The 21,562-nt window shown below is 37.2% G+C and overlaps 1 protein-coding gene across 1 annotated transcript in view; it reads left to right on the top strand.

Moving 5' to 3' along the window:
- The first annotated feature begins 4,920 nt into the window (after nucleotides 1-4,920).
- The window catches only part of LOC137400102 (dimethylglycine dehydrogenase, mitochondrial-like), a 49,149-nt gene continuing 32,507 nt past the window's right edge, over nucleotides 4,921-21,562 (top strand). The window contains exons 1-5 of the mRNA XM_068086410.1: nucleotides 4,921-5,074; nucleotides 11,124-11,277; nucleotides 11,764-11,862; nucleotides 13,071-13,235; nucleotides 16,703-16,907. Of these exons, the coding sequence (XP_067942511.1) occupies nucleotides 4,953-5,074; nucleotides 11,124-11,277; nucleotides 11,764-11,862; nucleotides 13,071-13,235; nucleotides 16,703-16,907 (745 nt within the window). The 5' untranslated portion in view covers nucleotides 4,921-4,952. The remainder of the gene's footprint in view (nucleotides 5,075-11,123; nucleotides 11,278-11,763; nucleotides 11,863-13,070; nucleotides 13,236-16,702; nucleotides 16,908-21,562) is intronic.

Raw genomic sequence — 21,562 nt, 5'->3', positions numbered from 1 at the left:
CGCATTGTGCGTCATGTAAACATGAGAGGTCCATCTGCCTTTAAAACAAGGTTAGGAAAACCATTCACTGGAAATCATTTTATTCGAGATAAGCTGCTTGAAAAAAGCTTATTGTATTAGAATACTATGTGTTAGAATGTATGTGTTAGAATACTGGTACGTGTTAGAATATTGGTATGTCGAGGTATAACTGTATAGTACAAGCAGCGTCTGTTTACATACAGACACAGGACAAAACGGGAACCTATGTGTGTCCGTTTGCCTGAAGCCATGATTAGAGGTTAAGATAACAGATTGCTTTCAACAAGACTCCAACTCGTACACCAATTGACTGCCTTTAGGTATTTTCGAATAAGTGTGCAGCTACTTATTCTGTGTTCTTCATCAGCACACCTGACAATCTCTCACAGCCATTAAACTGTGAGGGTACTAGTATGCATAATATAAATACCCATATAAGTCTTTTTTTCCAAGCGCGGCAGGAAAGAAAACAATATTTTTAATGGTAACCGTGGGACTTTTGATATTCAATTTGTGTTTGAGAACTAGCCTGCTTTGCGTTAAACAGATATTATTACGTAATATGAAGCAAAAACTTAACATAGATTTGTTATGTTAAGCAGAATTTAAATAAAAGATTTGTTTTAGAAGCATTTTCTGCATAGTTGGATGATGTCATTTCTTAGTTTAGTTCACCTGTTCATCAGAAGTATAGGGTAAGGGAAGGCTTTTTCGGAATAATTAACTTAATGGAAACAACTACAAAAACAATTGATAGAAACAAATTTCATGATAGCACTCCATCAAATCAAAATATTAAATAAATCAAAAGTTTTGATATAGCCAAAAGCGCTTTAGTCTATTGCATTATTTTTTATTGATTTAAAATATTTTTACCATTTATTGACATTTGCTGATATAGTCCATGCGTTTACCTGCATTTAATATCAAACCAAATTCTGTGGTAAGTTTTGTTAATTTATCGGTAACTAAATCTGTAACCTAGCACAACAGGTTTTAATACAAACACTACTTATGTCAATTAGTGTATGTTGCTACAGAGAAATTAATTTTTTTAGTTTTATCGGAGTAAAAAAGAAAACCTCACTTTTCATAAATGTTATTGAAAGTTTTCCATTAAGGTTTCTATTTCTCTTTGTTGGTTTATTCTTCTATTTAATAACTCAAGTTGTACTTCTCTGTCTAGAAGTGAATTGTTCCAGTATGAAGTTGATTTTTTACAGCAATTACATCATGAATGTTAGATTGCTAATGTGATATGTTGGTGTTCATGTTATGCATGTATGCACTAAGTATGCATTCAAACTCTCTCTATGTAGAGGATACGCAATTGGGTATAAGAAAGGCATTTGGATTCCAGTTGTGCGCCCTTCACACTTTTAGGAATAATACAGTATTGTTTGCCATGATTGCAGTACATATTAAGTGAATCTGGGAGGGTCATTGACAGTGGATAGCCATGCATAGCGAGGCAACATTTATGGTGTATAGTATAGATTTAGAATATTCTGAGGGTACAAGGACTGAAGGCTTTCCTTGTAAAAACATATTCGGTGTACTTTATGTATGCTGAAAGTGTTATGTTGGATTCATTCCCGGGTCAGTGATACAGTATTTTCAATGCACGTAAAATATGAGCCAGCATGTAAATTGTAGCTGCAAGTTTGTAGATGTGTTTAACCGAATGAATCCTTATTGTGTACCCATTTCATGGTAGGTTTTTCTGCGTACCCGTATGCATACCCGTCTCTGGTATACATCTACCCGAGAATCAATGTTGGAAAAAATCACGGTTTTTATGAAAAAACCAGGTTTTTTTGGTTTAAAATGGTTCTTATGGTTTAAACCGGTTTTTATAACCAAGGTTTTTGCAATTTTAAGTCTAATTAACATCACTTACTATAGCTGCATGATTGAGTATTGAACATACATATGTGGAATCATCTGTTAAAGATGATACTGTAGGAGTTGTTATGGGAAAAAAGAGAGCAAACATGGAAATTTCGGGATGAGTCTTTAATCAACATGATTGATGAAATAATGAGCAGAAATCTTATCACATAAAGTGAATATTTTACATACAGCTCTATGTATAAGTATAAATTTTAATCCAAGTGATTAGTCGTGTGGTAGTGCAGAGCATTATGCAGATGCATTGCTAGTGTTTGGAGCTGTGGCAGATGACTCAACTTCTATCACCTGAATACTAGCATCACTGTCTAAATTGGTGTTGTCAGCTTAACATTTTGCTACGTGAGCTTTAACCCTATCTGTGTGACCTGGCGTTACGACAGCACGCCTGTTATATTTTGCCTTAAAACCTTTGCCTTTTGCAGTTCGAGTGAAAAACTGCTAAACAGGATCCTGTTTGCGAGGCATGTTGGAAACTTGAGACACAACTTTAACTTTTCAAAACACAAAAAACTTGATAAACTGAATTCTAACAATCCAACTACTTTGGCTTGTGCCCAATAAATAAAATATTAGTTTGCAAACTTGAAGCTTTTGCCCAAAAGGATTTTATTGTTTTAATTTCTAATTATAAGTAATCCTTTCTCACTGGCCAGACTTGAGAAAGTATTCATTCATTATTAGAGACGATGATTGGATTAGTATATTTCACATGGTTTTTATATTTCATCATTAAAGAGATCGTTATATCACTTGATAAAAGCAATTAAAAATGAAATTCACTAATTCATTGTTGCGCTAGGATTTCATGTAGTTTCAACTTGAGCTCTGCCATCAATTTACTACTGTGTCCTAAATAAACTTCCATATTTAAATATTATGTTTTTCACAAAAAATAATGAAAAACCCATAAAAACCGGTTTTTTTCTGCTGGTTGTAACCGAGTTTAAACCGCTTGGTTTAAATCGAGATAAACCCTGCCGAAAATCTAGTAATTGCAGTTAATAATTTCATACAATTATACTTGTTTTGTCATTATTTTCTGGCTTTATGAATAAGCAAACTGAATTTATTTTTAAAATGGCCTTAGTGTCCAACTAGTGTTGGGCATGTAAATATAGTTAGTGCAGTTACAATAATTACTGTAAGAATCACTATCAGGTCGACACTAGCCCCAAGCCTACTAGCTGAAATCACTTTCCACAAACTAGGTCAGATTTCTTAAAACTATATTTTTGATACATTAAAGCAACAAGCAAGGTCTTGTTTGCACCGCTATGGATTTGTCCAATGTGCTACTCTAGGCAAACTCTGGATATGCTGGTTTGCGCTGATGGAGTCTACATTTAAAGGTTGACTTGCAACAAAATTCACATTACAGTTATTTGGTATCAAAAGATTCACCATGTCTTACTCTGTTGTGTTGTAAGTGCCAAATATGTGGAAATGTGATTACAAGCTATTGAAAGTTCAAAAACGAAGAGCCGCTGTAGATTGGAATCCGTTTATTTCTCTGACGTAGTCATGATAGTTTGGTTATCGTCTTGTCACGTGATGCTCTTACGTGAATTGAAAGGCCAATAAAAAGCTCAATATAAAACTTATCGTAGCACTAGTTTATGACAAACACTTCGGGTTTTACCGAAGACCCCGTATCAAATATAGATGCTCCGCTACTTTACAGTTTTGTTTCGGCATGGACTAATCGTCAAGTCGTAATGTGATCATGTGACCCAATACTTTGAAAATAATTTTTGCAGCACTTTTCGATTCTCACAGGTAACCAACAGGCTCGTCACGATTATCAGACAATGATATGTACTCCTTCAAGCTAAGGTTAAAAAGTTTAACGATTTTTTACGGTAAGTTATAAGATATCAGTGCTAAAAGTGACAGCATTACAATGACGATAAAATAGACGCGTAAGAACAATAGACATGGTTTTATTGAATGCGTGAAGTATATTTGTGAAAATATTTCTACAAATGAGATTGCATGAAAGTGTAAACAGAAACCATCCTGTAACAACTACGTCCCAATTGAGCCGTTATGGAAAGGGAATCCAAACTACGGCGGTCTCGTGTGGCTGCGATTTTCTGTTCGTTTTTGAGCTACTAAGAGCTTGTCATCACATTCCCATATATTTTGCACCTGCAACACAACAGTGTAAAACATGGTGAATCTTTTCATATCAAATAACGGTAATGTAAATTTTGTTGCAAGTCAACCTTTAAAATTATATTTTAGGCTGTGGCCCAGACTTGTAACTTTTATCTTCTTTTCATTAGTCAAGCTAAACATAATATGAGGTAACCTGAAGCGAAGGTAAACTAGCATTATTTTACTAGCTCATTAATCGTAGCAAGTACCAAACACTTGCTGATTCTACTACCTGACCAGAGAAATATATTGCATTTATTGTATTTTTAAATAAAATTTTTATTATCAATCATGTCCATTTTAATGCAAAAGAGTAACAAAACTGATGTCAAACCAATCTATCTTTTATTAGTTTTGCTTTGAAAAAAATTGCTTGTTTTGAACAGCTCCATATGTTCTCACGATGTGCTCAAATTCTTTATCTTAAATGTTCTCAGCAGTCACCATATCAATGCAAAAATTGTAGCAAAATGATTAGTTACTTTCAATTTTGATTTTACTATCATGCAGTGGAACTTGTAAAAATTAATCACTGGTACCTTGTAATATTTATCCTTAGTTGTATGAGGCACTGGTTCTTAACAATGCCATCATCCCAAAGTTAACAAAAAGTGCCATAAAGATCTGAAAAAACCAAAATTTCTCAGTCACACCAGAACACAATGTCAAGGTCATGCCTAGTCATTTTGTACTGCGACAGTTACATAGTGGCTATGACGACTCAATTAGGAAAATTAGCTTTAAATCTCACTGGAAACTTTGTTTCTAATATGATGTTCAATCGTCATGTATTTCAATTTATGTCAGTTGTTCAGCTCTTGATTGTAGTCGTGGTGGGTTCCTGATAAGCATACAAGAGAATGAAGCGAGCAGTTGTGACCAAGTTAGCTAGAAATCTATTACATGTGAACCGGAGATATGCAACAGAGCTGCCACGTCGTGCTCTTACATCTACCAGCTGTCTGTATGACACAAACCAAAGGTATTGCTTTAATTTGCGAGTTGACGCGCGAGGCTGTTTTCATTAACCTTACGCCAAGTTTTCAATCTTTATATTCTAAAGCTTAGGTTGGTGTTGTCTTGACAAAAATCAATTATCTAAAAAATCCCACGCCCTGCTGTCTCTGTCTGCTATATCAGAATGTACCGTACAGGATTAATTTATTCGCGGAGTTATATTTCGCGAAAATTGTCTTTTCATGCATATTCGCGGATGAATTTATTCGCGGCTGAAAACTGCCACTCTCTAGGAAAAGTTAACTCTATTGCCGCTAATAATAGAGTTATTCCTACGCATGCGCACACTGCGTGTTCCGGTTTATACTTAGCTTACAACTGCGAGGCGATCATGCTAAGCTACGGTAAAAATTTTTTGCTGCGTCCAGAGGTTTTCACGAATATTCATCGTTTTTGAGGCCTTTGATAAGCCAACAACTTGTGGTGAGTAATGGGTTTTTTTAAACCATTTACTAAATTAATAATTGAATTTTACTTCAGTGAAAGGCAATGTTTATTTTTCCATCCTTACCGCTTCGTTATTCATTTTAGTGTGAGAGAGGAGCCCAATAATCTGCACGATCTATTTGCAGTAAAGCTAATAAACGCAGACTGCGCAACGGTTGGTCATCTACCCCGTGAAATAAGTAGAGTAAGCAGCTTTTTTATCATATCCGGAGGTACAAGACTGCAAGGGTGGTGGATGTTATTCCTAGAAGATCACCAATCATTCAGGGATGTCTTGAAATTGAAGTGACCGCAGCTGCTAACGAGGAAAATATATCTGTTTTAAAAAAGGAACAAGAACGCCTTTACGATCACAAACTTTTGGCCAACCAGCAGAACGTTGCAATAGTAAGCCATGAGGAGATTTCTGATGATAACTGACTTACCAGCCACGTAGTAGTGAGAGAATTGCCTTTAACATCTACCCAAGGCAGTGACAGCGATATACCGCTGCTAGCCTGCTATTACCAAAATGACTAGTCAGAGAGCACCATTCCACACCAGTATTTACTTATCAAATGTATCAGTTTAATTTTATTGCAAGACAACCACCATATGGGCGAAACTTTTTATTCACTCCATTCATTGTTTGTAAAATTTTATTTGTATTTGAAATACATTAGTTGTACACTCAAGTTTGTAATTAATTATAATATATTTATACATAAAAATATCTCTAAAAATCCTTGAGAAATATCTATATATATGAATTTATTTCAAGTACATGTATATATATAATATATTTAATGTTCTATAAAATATGTAATTATAGTGAGTGGTCAGGCCTACTGCTAACAGCACTCTACGCTCTAAAAAGTGTGGAGTGTTATAACTAACTAAAGTGTTGGAATAAGTTAATGTTACTTATCTTTCTTCCAAATTGATGTTTTACTCTGGGGTCACGACAGGTCTGCTTCGTGCTAGTGCACTCTTCAGGTGACTTGTGTTAAATTCTGGATTTTAACACGTTTTACCTTAATAGAGCATTAGCGCGAAACAGACCTGTCGTGACCCCAGAGTAAAACATCAATCTGGAAAAAAGATACCCTAGGACACTTATGTATTCGCGGCATCTAACTTTCGCATTTTCGCGGCAACATACTCTCGCGAAAATTTCATGAGCGAAACTAAACTATCATAACGAACGAGCGAAAACGCGAAATTAAATGGCTTTGTTCATTGATATTCACAATAAAATCGTCATATTAAAAATGCAGGCAAGTTTCGTGTGTGGTTGGCTCATTGGGTAATTTTTGCTAAACTCATTATAGCTAATACACCGACTGAGCAGCATGGCAAAACAAATTAAGATAATAAGTTTTTTTGGAAAAGCCTAGACAAATTAGGAAGATGATGATATTAGTTTAGTTATTGAATTTGTAACTGATGAGGATGACAGTCTAATAGGGAAAGTCATAAAATTGAATAATAATTATTGTGGTGATGAATTTTATTACCAGCCAAAAGCAATAACAACCTGGAGCCATGGCCACCGCGTGCTATAAATACTTGAATTCTAATATCGGTACCACATAGGTCACTACGACAGGGACCTTGATGTCATTGATAGTCCAGGAAACAAATGGCAGCAAGCGATCAAATTGTATTATTGATATCGCCTACACATTTCTACCTGTGGTTCACAAATAAAAACTACCGTACTTTTCGGACTATTAGCGGCTAATTTTTTCTGATGATTTGAGCTATGCGGCTTATATAAGGGTGCGGCTAATCTGTGGCTGTTTCTTTAACCGCTAGGGCGCACTAACGGGAATCTCCAATTAGTGGCTTCTAGCGGTGAAAGAAAATACGAAACAATGCCTCACGGTACTGTCCCGTTAGGCACTAAGTTAAAAAGCGTCGGATAATACGAAACGGTGCCGTTCTCCACTGTTCCGTTTTATACAGGAAAGTTGCTGCCACGTTAAAAAGCATAGTCCTTAGTTCTGCGGCCTCTTCAAAGGTGTGGCTTATGTATTGTTTTATTATCGTTTATTGGAAAATAAAGCAGATGCAGCTTATATAGAGGTGCGTTTTATAGTCTGAAAAGTACTGTAGTCCCAAATTGAAAAATATTTCGTACCAGTGACCTGGACCTGAGGAATCTAATGATGTTTGTTCCACTGCATTTATTTTCACATTACTATATTTTCGCACTCATCAGAGCTGCGAAATTAAGTTGCAGCGAAATTTTACTCTGTATGCTACTCACGAAACTAAATACTAGCGAAATATAAGTGTCCTAGGGTAAGTAACATTAACCTATTCCAACACTCTAGTTAGGGTAGTAAAATATGTATTTATACATTTTAACTATCTCTACATTCTACACATTTCTGAATAATGCAATCATGGTTCCAATATCCCTGCCTTGGTGAATCCATTTCGTATGGTCACCCTCTGCGATGGTAATGAAAAGTGCCTGTATGATTCACACAACCATTTGGCATGTATCTCTCTGAACTGGGTTACGTTTTTCATCAGTGATGCAACCTTCTCATACTGATGGCCGACCTCCATGATTTGTTCTGTGTACCTGTGAATCAAAAAATTATGCTTAGATCAAACATTCTGCCATTTTATAGACAGTTACAATTGATGCAAAACAGGTTTTCCAAGCAAATTCTTTTTGCATCCAATGCTTCAACATTGCAAAGAGCGTTTGCAGAGGCTTTAAAATGTCTTCGTTTACACAATTTTTTTATGGCTTCGCAGTCAGGCTCATTTTAAATTTATATGCTTACCATTGGGAGAATTGTGATTTGATGAAGTCTTTAAACGGTTGATTGACTGAGAGGTCTAATGGCTGCAGGATGTCAGTCATGTTTTTCAGTCAATATTTAACTGCATTTTCTATAAAACAAAATGCAGTTAAATATTGATTGGCCTGAACTAAGTTGTATGGCCTAATTTGAACAACATTTCTATTTGTGAAATGAAATTATTGCCAATACAGTACTATATATATACATAACTATGCCTTACAAACAATGAAACGAAGAACAGGATTTGGCTATGTTATAAAACTGATACACAAATTTAAGAAAGTATCAATTTAAAATCTAGGCTTACCTGCACGCAGATCACATTCATGGAGCTGAGTTTGCTTTTGAAATTATCAGTATTGTGTGCTCGAAAAGCGTCATAAAGAAGAAGAGCTGGCGTATCTGGTTTGCCAAGTCGAGTCCTCGTTTCATCTAAGTATGGCCGAATGACATTCTCCACATATTTGATCATTGTCTCCTCGTTGGCCCAGTGGCTAGGGTTTGCTTGTAAATCAAAGCCTGCAGGCATTTTGTGCTGCGGCAAACTTTTGGCAGTTTTACCCAGGTAAATAACCTGATAGGGAAGCATCGTACCGTCCATAGACACTGCTAATACAACAGTAACCCCTCTTTTGTCGCTAAGGCCGTTAATGGTTACCTTTTTCGAGCCCTTGGGGGCCATGGTTTTATCTGAGACTGGCACATACTTGAGTGGTGTTTGGTCCCAATTAAGGATCAGACACAAAGGAATGTTTTTTGCCATCACATGCTGGGATATCTCACTTGTAAAAGTTAGCGACATTTCCTCTATGTAATCTGTAGGGAGCTTAAGTTTTCTAGTAGTGGCCTTCCTTTGTGTGTGTCCCATTCTCTTGAACAGCGACTTCGCCCAGCCCTCAGTCAGCTCAATGCTACCTCCATTTTCCTTAAGAAGACCTGGGTTTCCTTTGCTAATAACTGCTCTTGTCACGCACTGAGCAATCCGCCGATTAACCACGCCACCAGCTGTGCGAATTTGTTCAAGATTTTTGATAACAAGATTGTCCATTTTGTTTCCTAATTTCTTAGGGCGTCCACGCTTATCATCAAACTTGTCATATAAACATGACACCACATGGATTTTGGGATCATATTCTTCCTTGAATTTATTTTTTAATGTGTCAACTTTCTCCTTGTAGATTTTCAGCCACGTTCGTACAGTCGATTCGTTTTTAATATTTGGAAATTTATGTGTAGGTATAGGTACCATAGGTGCCATAGGTACACGCATGTTGGCAAATGGTAAGGCGTTCACTATCGGTGTAGTTGGAATATTTGTCTCTAGTTTTCGTGACAGGAAGAGATGCTGTTTCATTCTTAATCTGCAGTAAACACAAAAAAGAAAAATATTAACAATTGTACAAGAAGTACAAAAACAATAGCTGAAGTATCGAATAAAAGCGATCGGTTTTAAACAAGATAATGAACTAATGCAGTTAGGTAATTATGGAAAAAAACGATTCTAAAAATCAAATACATACCATGATATCCAGATCAGAATCACTAGAGTCATCAACAACAGTTTTAGAAGTTGATGCAGTCGATTTTAATGTAAAAAACTAATATAGATTTTTGCGAAGCCATTCTGCATAACACGTGGCAACATTGAATAATTCTGTAAAGAAGTGTGATGCATTAGCAATGGGGTTAACTCGAAGCCCCGGCGATGCTTTTAAAAAAAATTTGGAACTCGGCTACGTTTAGTACTTCTGCTTAACGGCTATTTTTGCGATGATGCCATTATGCATACGGTAACTTGTAAAAACCTTGAATAATTTTGTAAAGAAGTGTGATGCATTAGCAATGGGGTTATCTCGAAGCTCCGGCGATAATTTTAAAAAAGTTTTAGAACTCGGCTACGTTTAGTACTTCTGCCTAGCGACTAGTTTTTAATTTGAGGCAGTAGTTGTTCTTGTGTTTAAAAATAGAACAAATTATTCACGACATTTAATAATTCGCGGAATTGTCTGCCCGCGAATTCGCAAATTTTTATATCCATCGGATATTTTCATCCTGTACGGTACTAAACTGTAAACACCAGAATAGCCTACTTGCAGACTTCAACATATCTGTTCGTAATTTTTGTGTTTATATACACACTCATATATACACATACATAAGTGTGAACGCAGACACATGTATGCACACCTGCTTGTATATATGTATAAAGAAGAAGTTTTTCCTCATCACTGTTAACCCATATGGGTGGTAATGTCTAGTCAAGCTCGGGTCTCCTACCAGAGACCTGGGAGTTTTGGCACCTGACCAGAGATTGTAGCCGTTCCCAATAGCTAACTTTTCTACGACTCGCTTGCGTTGATTGTTGTGGGTATTTGGGTGAGCTACATCTGATATGCAGATGTTATTATGTCCGATGCTTCAACAAATACTGGTATTACAGTTGTTCTTATGTGTCAGCACTTTTCACTCTAAGTGGTACTCAGATCAGTGGACTTAAATCTGACATTGACAATATCTCTTACTCTCCGAGTGGGAGATAATTCTACACTTTCTGCTTTACTTTGTGGCTACATCTTAGTCATTGGATGCTGTTATATTATAGAATTATCTATTATACTAGCCCTCTTGCTCTCCTTATTCTTCACCACTATATCAGCCTGGTTTGCAAAGATGTACTTGTCAGTCCTGATGTAGAAGTCCCAGAGGAGTTTAGCGCAGTGATTCTCATCAACTTCATTGACCTTGTGAACTGCTCTGTTGTAGAAATGCAGCAGAGTGGAAAGATCAGGCTAAAGTAGTAGTAGCGGGAGGTGGGTGTGTGGGCACCGCACTTGCATATATTTTGGCAAAGAAAGGTGTGAGTGATGTCATACTCCTAGAGAAGAGCGAGCTGACTGCAGGCTCCACATGGCATGCTGTAAGTGAATGTTAGAATTAGCGACCCTTATAGAAAATGGCTATGTATCAGTTTATGGATTGTACAGTTGAGTCTATCAGTATAAGTCATTGTACAGTTGAGACTATCAGTATAAGAGATTGTACAGTGGAGACTATCAGTATGTTTGGGATTGTACAGTTGAAACTATTAGCATAGGTATTGTACAGTTGGGACTATCAGTATGAGGGATTGTACAGTTGAGACTCTCAGTATATTCGGGATTGTACAGTTGAGACTCTCAGTATATTTGGGATTGTACAGTTGAGACTCTCAGTATATTCGGGATTGTACAGTTGAGACTCTCAGTATATTTGGGATTGTACAGTTGAGACTCTCAGTATGTTTGGGATTGTACAGTTGAGACTCTCAGTATGTTTGGGATTGTACAGTTGAACCAGTGCATAAGTTGTTTCACATTTAGAACAGTAGCACGAGTAGATCAGCAAATGGCCGGTTACTTTGCAGGCTGGCCTGGTTACGTACTTCAATGGTGCCATAAACTTAAAGAAGGCTCATTACTTCGCCATCAACACTCTTGATACCATTGAAAAAGAAACTGGCCAGGCAAGTGACAATATTTGAACACTTTCGTAGATGTCTATGGTTTAGCCAACTGCATATTTGAGATTTGGAAAAGGGCGATTAATTTAGGACTAATTTGGCAATGTAAAGATTGACTCGTATGATGTGAATGTGCTCAACTAAAGCCCCAAAATAATGTGTTAATTCATCAGCGGATAAATCTGTTCCAATTTCAGCTAGATGTTCAGTTCTTAAAGTTATAGGAAGGATCTTTGATTATTCTAAAAATACATAATTAGAATTTTAGAATCACTTTATTTTCTGTCTCGTTTCAATGATAGTAATAAATGTTTGTCTTTAATTCTGTCAGAATTTCATAAAATTGTAATGTCATTTTTTAGCCAACTCAATCCACCACACCGCAACTACACCGCTAGTATTCCTTTAACACCAACTTTTGTTAGCATGTGTTCCAAGTAGCCAACTCAATCTACCACACCGCAACTACACCGCTAGTATTCCTTTAAAATATTTTAAAATTTCAGGCATCCTAATGAATCTAGACTCTTTTGTTTGGTTCAATCATAAATCTTTGGCATAAAAAAATTAAGTTTACTTTTGAAGGTCATCGCAAGGCAACCCAGTCATAATCCAAAATGATGGTGTTTATATGTTTATTTTTCGATTTCAATTTCGAAAATTTGTGAAAATATCTGCTTACGGCAAATTCTCTTAATAATTTGCAAAATACACCTATCGAATATAATATGTTCAATGATTCCCTGAAAATCATTCCTCGCGATGTCAACCTTTTATTGGTTTTAATTCCTTTCAATATTTTGAAGCAGACTATGATGTCATTGCTAAGAGTGTATTTGTTATTTGGCAGGCCTTGCAGGTGATCTGCTATGAGATAAGCGATCTACAAATATAGTGAATTTGTTTTATTCATCATTGCTAAAAATCAAGTAAATATTTTATTCGAGTGGTCAGACCTACAGTAAGTACATTATAACCAGCCAATCCTTTTGCTACTGCATATTTTGCTGGCCAGGCTGGCTTTCTCGGCACTACCGGCTCTCTCGGCACTACCGGCTCTCTCGGCCCAGTAGTCTACTGCCATCATACAATCTCAGCCTCTGGAAAGCTTTTTGTTGATAAAAACTTCATAGACTGAATTATGTATTGTTGAATCTATAAATGATATGTACTCTCGAGTTTGTGCCATATGCAATGATGTCTTTTACCAGGCCATTGGCTTTCACAAGCCCGGAAGTTTAAGGCTCGCTGAGACTCCAACACGTATGGATGAGATGAAGTACCAGCTGTCCAGGTCACAGTGGCACCCAGCACCTATTGAACTCATTGGCCCAGAGAGAATTCACGAGCTCCACCCGCTGCTCAACATGGACAAGGTAAAACATTTTTTTGGTTGTTTATAAACTTGAAAAAGGTCTAACATGAGAATTTCGCATACATGTATGTTATGCAGTAATAACTTGTTCACATATTGGTGTGTCAAAACCAACTTTAAGTTTACTCCCTTGGTCTGCTGAAAATGGGCTCATATTCACTACTGCTGACTGTACATTCTTATTGCTGCTCGCATCACTTTATGTAAGCATTAATAATTTATTATTTATTGTTTTTTGCTAGCAACTGTTATTCATGTATTACTGTTTGCCGCATGCTTGTGGCTAGATATTAGTATTTGCTTGAAGGTTGACTTGCAACAAAATTCACATTACAGTTATTTCGTATCAAAAGATTCACCATGTCTTACTCTTCTGTGTTGCAGGTGCAAAATATGTGGAAATGTGATTACAAGCTCTTAATAGCTAAAAAATGAACAGTTAATAAACAGTTGTTTTAAGTGATGTGACTGACGAGACGCTTTTAAATTAAAATAGGCAAAACATGACCGCAGTTAAAACGCTCAAAAGAAAAAGACATCTTTTTCTTTTGAGCGTTTTAACAAAGATCAATTTTGCGGATTTTATTTTAAGTTCATTCGGAGGCTTTTACGCTTTCGATGGGACATGACCAAGTGGGTGTTTGATAAAACTTAATCTTCTGCAAATCTTTATAAAAGTCGTTAACAAAAATATTTTGCCTCTGATGATGATAATAATGATGCCTAAGAACTACTAGAAGTTGATGTTTGTCTCTATGGCTTGGAATGAAGTGATATTCTACAGCGATAAAAACCGTGTCCATGGCTGTTGGGCAAATAACTTTTCGAATAAATGATGTTGAGGTCGAGTTATCTGAAGGAATTTATCATTGCGTTGGAACTGACCAAACAAATCCGTTTGAGTTAACCTTGTGTTTGAGATGAAATGTTACATTTTATCTGAGGGCGAGTTATCCGAGTTGGACTGTACTTACCGTAAAAAATTCCCAAAAAGTTGGGCGGCTCAGCCGGCCAGCTGCCCCAGTGAAAACGGGCCTGTTGATAGTCCAAGAAACAAATGGCAGCAAGCGATCAAATTGCATTATCGACCTTGCCCACACCATTCTACCTGCGGTTCACAATTACAAACTAGTCGCAAATTGAAATTTTTTTTTATCGGTGAACTGAACCTGAAGAATCTAATTATGTTTGTTCCACTGCATTTATTTTCACATCACTATATTTTCGCACTCATCAGAGCTGCGAAATTAAGTTGCTTCGAAATTTTACTCTGTGAGCTACTCACGAAACTAAATACTAGCGAAATATAAGTGTCCTGGGATACTTCACAGTTTCGTTTCAGCCTGGTCTAATCATCTAGTCATAACCTGATTATGTGGCCTATGCTTCCTGCCTTATGGCTCAAATGATTTCTGCAGCATTTTTCAACCATCACAGGTGACCAACAGGCTCCTCATGTTTATCAGAGGATGATATGCACTCTTTCAATCTAAGGGTAGAAAATTAAACGAATTTTTAGGCTAGGTTTTGAGATATCACTGCTCAAAGTGACAGTGTTACAATGATGATGAAACAGACGTGTAAGGACAATAGAGGACATAGTCGAAATAGACGACAAATATCTCGACGGATCAGGTTTTATGAAAGTGTAAACAGAAGCACATCGTGTTCAATTACATCCCATTTGAACATTTTTGGAGAGGGATTCCAATCTATGGCGGTTTCCTGATGGCTTGATTAACTGTTCGTTTTTTAGCTTTAAGAGCTGTAATCACATTTCCACATATTTTGCACTTACAACACAGCAGAGTAAGACATGGTGAATCTTTTGATTATAAATAACTGTAACAGGAACTTTGTTGCAAGTCAACCTTTAATGCCGGTCTTTTACCGTTTGCTTATTGCTCGCCTTTTGTCATTGTCATTCCTAGTATTCTGTAATTTCCTTATTCCTAGTTTTTTGTCATTTGCGTAGTATTAAGCATTTTTCTTTTTCATATTACTAGTCATACGTTATGAGCATTCTGTTATTGCCAGGTAGTTTTTGGTTGTTGCTAAACAAACGGCTACTCCCCACTTACCACAGTGGTTTAGCAGCCAAAACAGATACAGGACAGAAATGGCTTGCAGCATCTTTTACCAAGTACTATAAAAATGCCCCGCATTGCCACGGTAATAAAAACGTTTTTGCATAGAAGACGTATTTTTTTATTTAACATGTACCAACATATAATATTTAACATAATAACAACATTCTCACTTTCAAACTTCATATCACGAGAAAAGTGTTTGTGCAGTAAACCCTGTGAAGGTTTCAAACTTTCTAACATCTGTAGCTTTTAAATTTTATATTATGAAAAAAGTTTTTTGCCGAAATACATTAAGAGAAAAAATAAAACAAATGTAAAGGTGTTTAAATGTAAATGTGAAATAATTAGCAAGTAATGGCTAAATAAAGTTTGTTTTGCTATGACTTCAATGAAAAATTATTTGTTTTACAAATATATGATTTCAATTAGTTTCAATGTTGCAGCGAAAATATCGTATAGAGGGGTATATATAGAAACCAATAGTAACTATCTAATGCAAACACCACCTGATAAAAATCATTTGGTTTTATCAAAGTTTTATATACAAACAGTACATATTAAAAATTAGTAACAAAACAATATGTTAGCCTTAGTAACTATAGTTACCTACAGTAACTTTAGTGTATTTAGTTGTTATGATCTGTAATAAAAATGTAACAATGTACTACGTGCAGTATGTACCATGGGGAGTTCTTACCTTTGATACAGACTAAACTAACTTTACTAAACTTCAACTTTGTCATAGGCTAAAATTTTATAAATTATCTGTTGTCGAATTCATTTTTATTATAACTTTTAACAAATGGCGCTAAACTGAGATAGCGAGCATCGTATATCTCTTTCAGGCGTTGTGGGAGGGATTTCGGCGACTAGCATATCGAAATTTTGGTTATTTCTTTGTAATCGGAATACCGACTGCCAAGTTTTAATTTCGAGAAAACCTTTTGTTGATCTTGTCTGGCAGAAAAAAAGTAAAATAAAATTTGTCCTCGTCTTAGCCTCATGGGAAAAAATGGGTCAAACGAAACATTGTAATCCATATAGCAAAGCAAAAAAAATTTTATAACAGGGTCATCGTGTCCCGATAGTACACTGTTTTAATTAATATTAAAAAGTACACATTCAGTGTGTGCAATCGTGAAAAAGGATATACAGTACATGTATATGATAAGAGTGATGCATGTGATAAGAACAGATTTGCCTTGTGGTTGCACGCGCTTGTTATTAGACTTGCGATATAAATGTCGTGAGTTCTAATCCAGGACGAAGGTGGTTTTCCGAAGGTAATTTACCACTGCTAAACCTTTACCAACTGTAGCTGGACAGAGGAACGACAGACCAACTTTGAGATTTCTGTATATAGATTAGACATTTTTAGATACTCGGTGGCCTCTGGAACCCAGATGATGGACATGTAGACCCTTATTCTTTGACTATGGCGTACGCTGCTGGAGCTAAGGCTAAGGGTGCCCGTATTTTACAACACTGTGAAGTGACTGCGACCAACTTGAAGGAGGATGGTAGGTGGGAGGTGGAGACGAATCATGGCAGAATCATGACAGATCACTTTGTCAATGCTGGAGGTGAGTTTATTAGTTTTGAGGCCGTAACAGTTACCTTTGTCTATTTGTCTTCCATTCAGAGCTCGCTATTGTTATAGAGCAGGTTTTAACATTGAGAGCTAAATATGATCTGTATCATTGATACTGGTATGCTTGGCAGTGCCGTGTACTGTGAGAGATCGTAATGAATAATCAGTATGTGCATAATTATATCGTGAATTGGCAAGATGGCTGAGAGGTGTAATGTAAGGGTTAGTGCGCCGGTCAGTAGACTGGAGTATATGAGTTCAATTATGATAATATGAGTTCCCAACGCTCTTAGCATAACTTAAGACAGATGGATGGATGCTGCTCTCATTATAGTCAAGACAAAATGAATGCCCGGTGTTGCACGGGTATTGGAAACAGCATATAAAAAGTGGCAGGTAATGCGGTTGCCATTGGCTAAATTGAGTTAGCTACTATCCGTACGGCTAAACGTACTAATAAGAACTGAAGAAGGAGCAAGCTTTAGTGACGTTGCGCGTAACCCAAAGTCGTTATGCGTATTTTAACCAGGAAAATGACTCATCGCCTCATAAAACCGTTGTATCCCTTGTATCGTAATGGGTTAGCCTGTTGCCTTGTGAATGGGAGGTACTGAGATCAAATCTTCTGCGATTTGGATTTTCCATTGCTAGATTTTGTATGTATACTAGCTGCATTACTCGCCTATGGGAACAGATTCACATACAGCATAAGGTTTATTGAGAGTTGTCTTTCATACTGTAAAACAACTCCAAATAACAGCATACGGTTTATTGAGAGTTTTCTTTCATACTGTAAAATAATGTAAGATAGAGGTCAAATACAATTTAATAGCACTTTATTTTCTCTATCTTACGACATTCATATCGTTCACATAAACTACATATTTGACTCATTAGACTCATTTCGAAAATCCTGTTAGTTATTACCACACAATGGATATGTTAGAAACATCTCATTAGACTGTCACCACCAAAATGTTGCAATGAAGACAATGACCAACAGGTAACGCAATGTTTATGAAATAATCGCCAGAAGTCAACAAAGGATTTCCTCTCCATAATCTTTACGATCGAATCTGTTATATTAATATGTTAATTATAGTCTGGCATGGTCATCCTTCCAATCCGTTCAAGTGTCTTTGTATCTTGCTTCCTGTATGAACAAAGGTTTTCTAATTAATTGATATCGTAACCATTCGGTTCTGGGACTCTATTGTTATTGTGAATAGTATATAAGGCTGTGTATGAGAATCATTAGCGTGCGTAAATTAGTAAGCGAGCTGTGAGAGCAATATATAATAAAGTTTGATAATAACCCACAAGCACATATCTTATTCGATACGAAGATAGTTGGTAGTCTAACAACTACACATCGCACCCAACTATTACACTGGTGTCAGAAGAAAAAAACGAAGGAATAAAATACAAACATTAAACTATGTCGAGCAACCGATCAAGTGTTAACGGAGCAGGAGTAGAGCCAGATGTGGATGCAGGATATATAGAGATGTCGGAGGTAGTCCAGGCAACAAACCAAAGAATGGCTCGCCTGGAGATGATGATGGAGCGGATGATGGAGCATAATGACAGCAGAGCGAACAGGAGGGATCGCGACGACGAAAGGGTAAGTGGTGACATAATGCCTGGTAGGGACAATTTTGTGCAGAGTAGTAGAGGCTCACAAAAGGATTGGGTACGATTTGGCCTTTCCTTTGAAGGTAAATCAGGAGAAGATTTTGAATCTTTCATATCAAAATTTCAGACATGCTGTTTGCTAAATGAAGTGCCAGAGACTTCATGGGTGCTAGTGTTAGGTTTGTACCTAAAGGGGCTAGCAGCAGCATATTTAAGAGAAGCTAGGGAGACGCTTGGAAATGAGGCGTCATTTTATTCAGTCAGGCGCTTGTTACGCGAAAAATTAACAGCAGTGAAGGGAGAGGAGCAAATTGCCATGGAAATCTCCTCTATTAGGCAAAAACAGGGGGAGTCAGTAAAAGAATATTATGAGCGATTTAGGATGATTGTGGCAAATAGCAGTAGTGGGGAAGAAAACCCTTTCATCCTTTTGCACTTTAGAATGGGATTCAAACCCAAGATTAGGGAAAGCATAATGGCTTTGCAAGGAAAAACGCTTGCCGAATTATTGAAAGCAGCTGTTAGCGTAGAAACAGGCTTGCAAGCAGAGCAAGCAGTGGTGCCTGCTAAAGTAGTAGCAGCTAGTTGCGTGGGAGGTAAAAACCCACCACAAAATAAACGTTTTGAGGTTAGAGAGAAGAAATGCTTTAGGTGTGGTAGCAATTTGCATTTAATAGGCCAGTGCAATAAAAGACAATTTGAGAGTTTTAGGGGTGGATACAATAGCTCAAACAGGGGTGGATTTGGTAGTGGTCGTGAGAGCCGACCAAATCGTGATGAGTATAGCACCAATAGAAGGGATTTGAACCAGAATTACCGGCCAGTGCAAAATGAGAGTAGGTTCCAAAGAAACAATTATAGGAGAGATAATTATATGCCCAGACAAACATTTGAGGAGGAAATGCCTCAATGGTTTAAACAATTTTTGGCATCAGCACCCGTTGCTAATCCGGCCTGGGGAAATAGGATGGCCAGTAACCGCCCTGTAGCATCAAATGCTATTTCTGCGCAGCTACCCCCACCTGCGTCAAATATGAGGGAAGGAGATAGCAATGTAATTGAAAATAGTATGCCTTTTGATATCATTGCTAGTGAAGCAGTAGATACTGAACCTAGTTTGGCAGGCATAGACTTTGTTGACTTTGTTTTTGTAAATGAAGAGGAGCAGGCAACTGTAGCTAGGGAAGCAGCTGCAGTTCCTAGCGCAGCTATGCATTCCAAAGAGGAAAATGTTGTGATTAATTATGCAGTTGAGGCTGATAGGGAAGCTGTAGCCGCAGTAGAGCTTGAGATGGCTAAGCCAGAAGGATTTTCTATAGGGTGTACTACAAAAGCTTGTGACAATGAGCTCATTAGCGAGCAGGACTTTATTGGTATGACAACTGACTTGGACTGTACGGATGACTGCACACTTGTAGCACGCCATGATTTACCGTTGATGGAAAATAACTATAGCAGACTGACAAAGAAATTAAACATTACCATTTGGCCTGTTTTGCTGATATTGCTTGTACTCTGCTCTACGGCTAGAGCGCAAGCACCGATGCTTTGTAAGACAGTTCATGCTATGGCACAATTTAAAATCCCAGACTTGCCACCTTGCATTTTACCTGACACTGAGACTGCGCATGAACCAATTCCTTTACTATTGACGATTTTCAAGCCAAATTTTATTCAATATCGCAGCACTGCATACCATTGCAAAATAGTGAGAACACTGACTACTACACAAGCTGGCTTCTTTGGTGAAAACAAAAAACGGACAGACGATTACATTGACCAGACAGTGACTAAAGACTCATGCTATAGTATGGTGACATGGAACACGAGTCCTCATGGTGACCTAGTGAAAGTGGGGACTATTTATCAGACTGACAATTTAGTTGAACCGACTTACCATACTGGCTTCAAGTGCTGCACTGACTATCAATTTGAAGTGACGAATTCATACATGTACGAGACGACCATATTTAAAAGACACGGAAAATCGGAGCAGATAGAAAGTCCTGTAGGCGTAGTTAGTCATTGCGAATACTTGTCAGGTTTCTGCGCATTGCGTGATGGTTCAGCGATCCTGTGGCAGCCGGAAGGGCGAGAGGAGTGTCAGTATCTCCCTCATCGCACCTTTCCCGGTAAAGTGCAAGATAGCACTTGGTTAAGTGATAGTGGGGAGCTTGTACTAACTTTTACAAAGTGTAGGGTAGTACGGCAAGATACAATATGTGGTGGGACAGTAGAGCTTTCAGATCAGGGTATGGCATGTAGCCGCGCAAATGTTTCTACAAGTAGAGAAAAGCGAGAGTTAGATGGCAGGGTCACTGATTCAGAAGTAAATGCTAAATTGCAAGCTTTAGAACTGCGTATCCAAACAAATTACAATCATCTTTTTCAAAGCTCAGTTAAAATCAATTGTCAGGCAATGCAATCATTAGTTCAATTAGTAGTTACAGCGCTTGAACGCCAGCCCACCTTAGCAGCCCGACATTTACTAAATCACACATACCTTTATGCTAAATTGACGCATAACATAATATCTGTCTACCCTTGTGAAGAAATACGGCAATATAGTATAGCTACAAGTGAAACTTGTTCAACGCGCATTCCTTTGAAGGCAATGATAGCTGGCAACTATGAATCCGTTTGGTTAGACACACACACTAATATCATTACGCATATGCCTAGTGTAGATGAATGCTCAGTGAACCAAGAAGTCCCAGTGTCATTGAATGGCAAGTTTTACTATTATCATCATTCCAGTGGTAACATGACTCTAATTACTGGTTTGCATGACATCAATTTGATTTATTTGAACTACTCAGCTAGCATACTGACAAATGACACAGTAATTCATGAACTTTTGCTTTACGGATGGAACGAGTTTCGTGATAAATTTTCATTGAATGACATGACTGGAACTTTAAGCCACCAGACCAAGATCCTTGAGCATTTAGGAGTGACATCAGGTTTCAGTTCTGATCCTTTAAAACAAGCAGGAACTTTAGCAAATAAACG

Source organism: Watersipora subatra, chromosome 7, assembly GCF_963576615.1.
Source record: "Watersipora subatra chromosome 7, tzWatSuba1.1, whole genome shotgun sequence".
Classification (NCBI taxonomy): domain Eukaryota; kingdom Metazoa; phylum Bryozoa; class Gymnolaemata; order Cheilostomatida; family Watersiporidae; genus Watersipora; species Watersipora subatra.
Note: the sequence above shows the minus strand (reverse complement) of the source record. Positions and strands in the feature narration are given on the sequence as shown.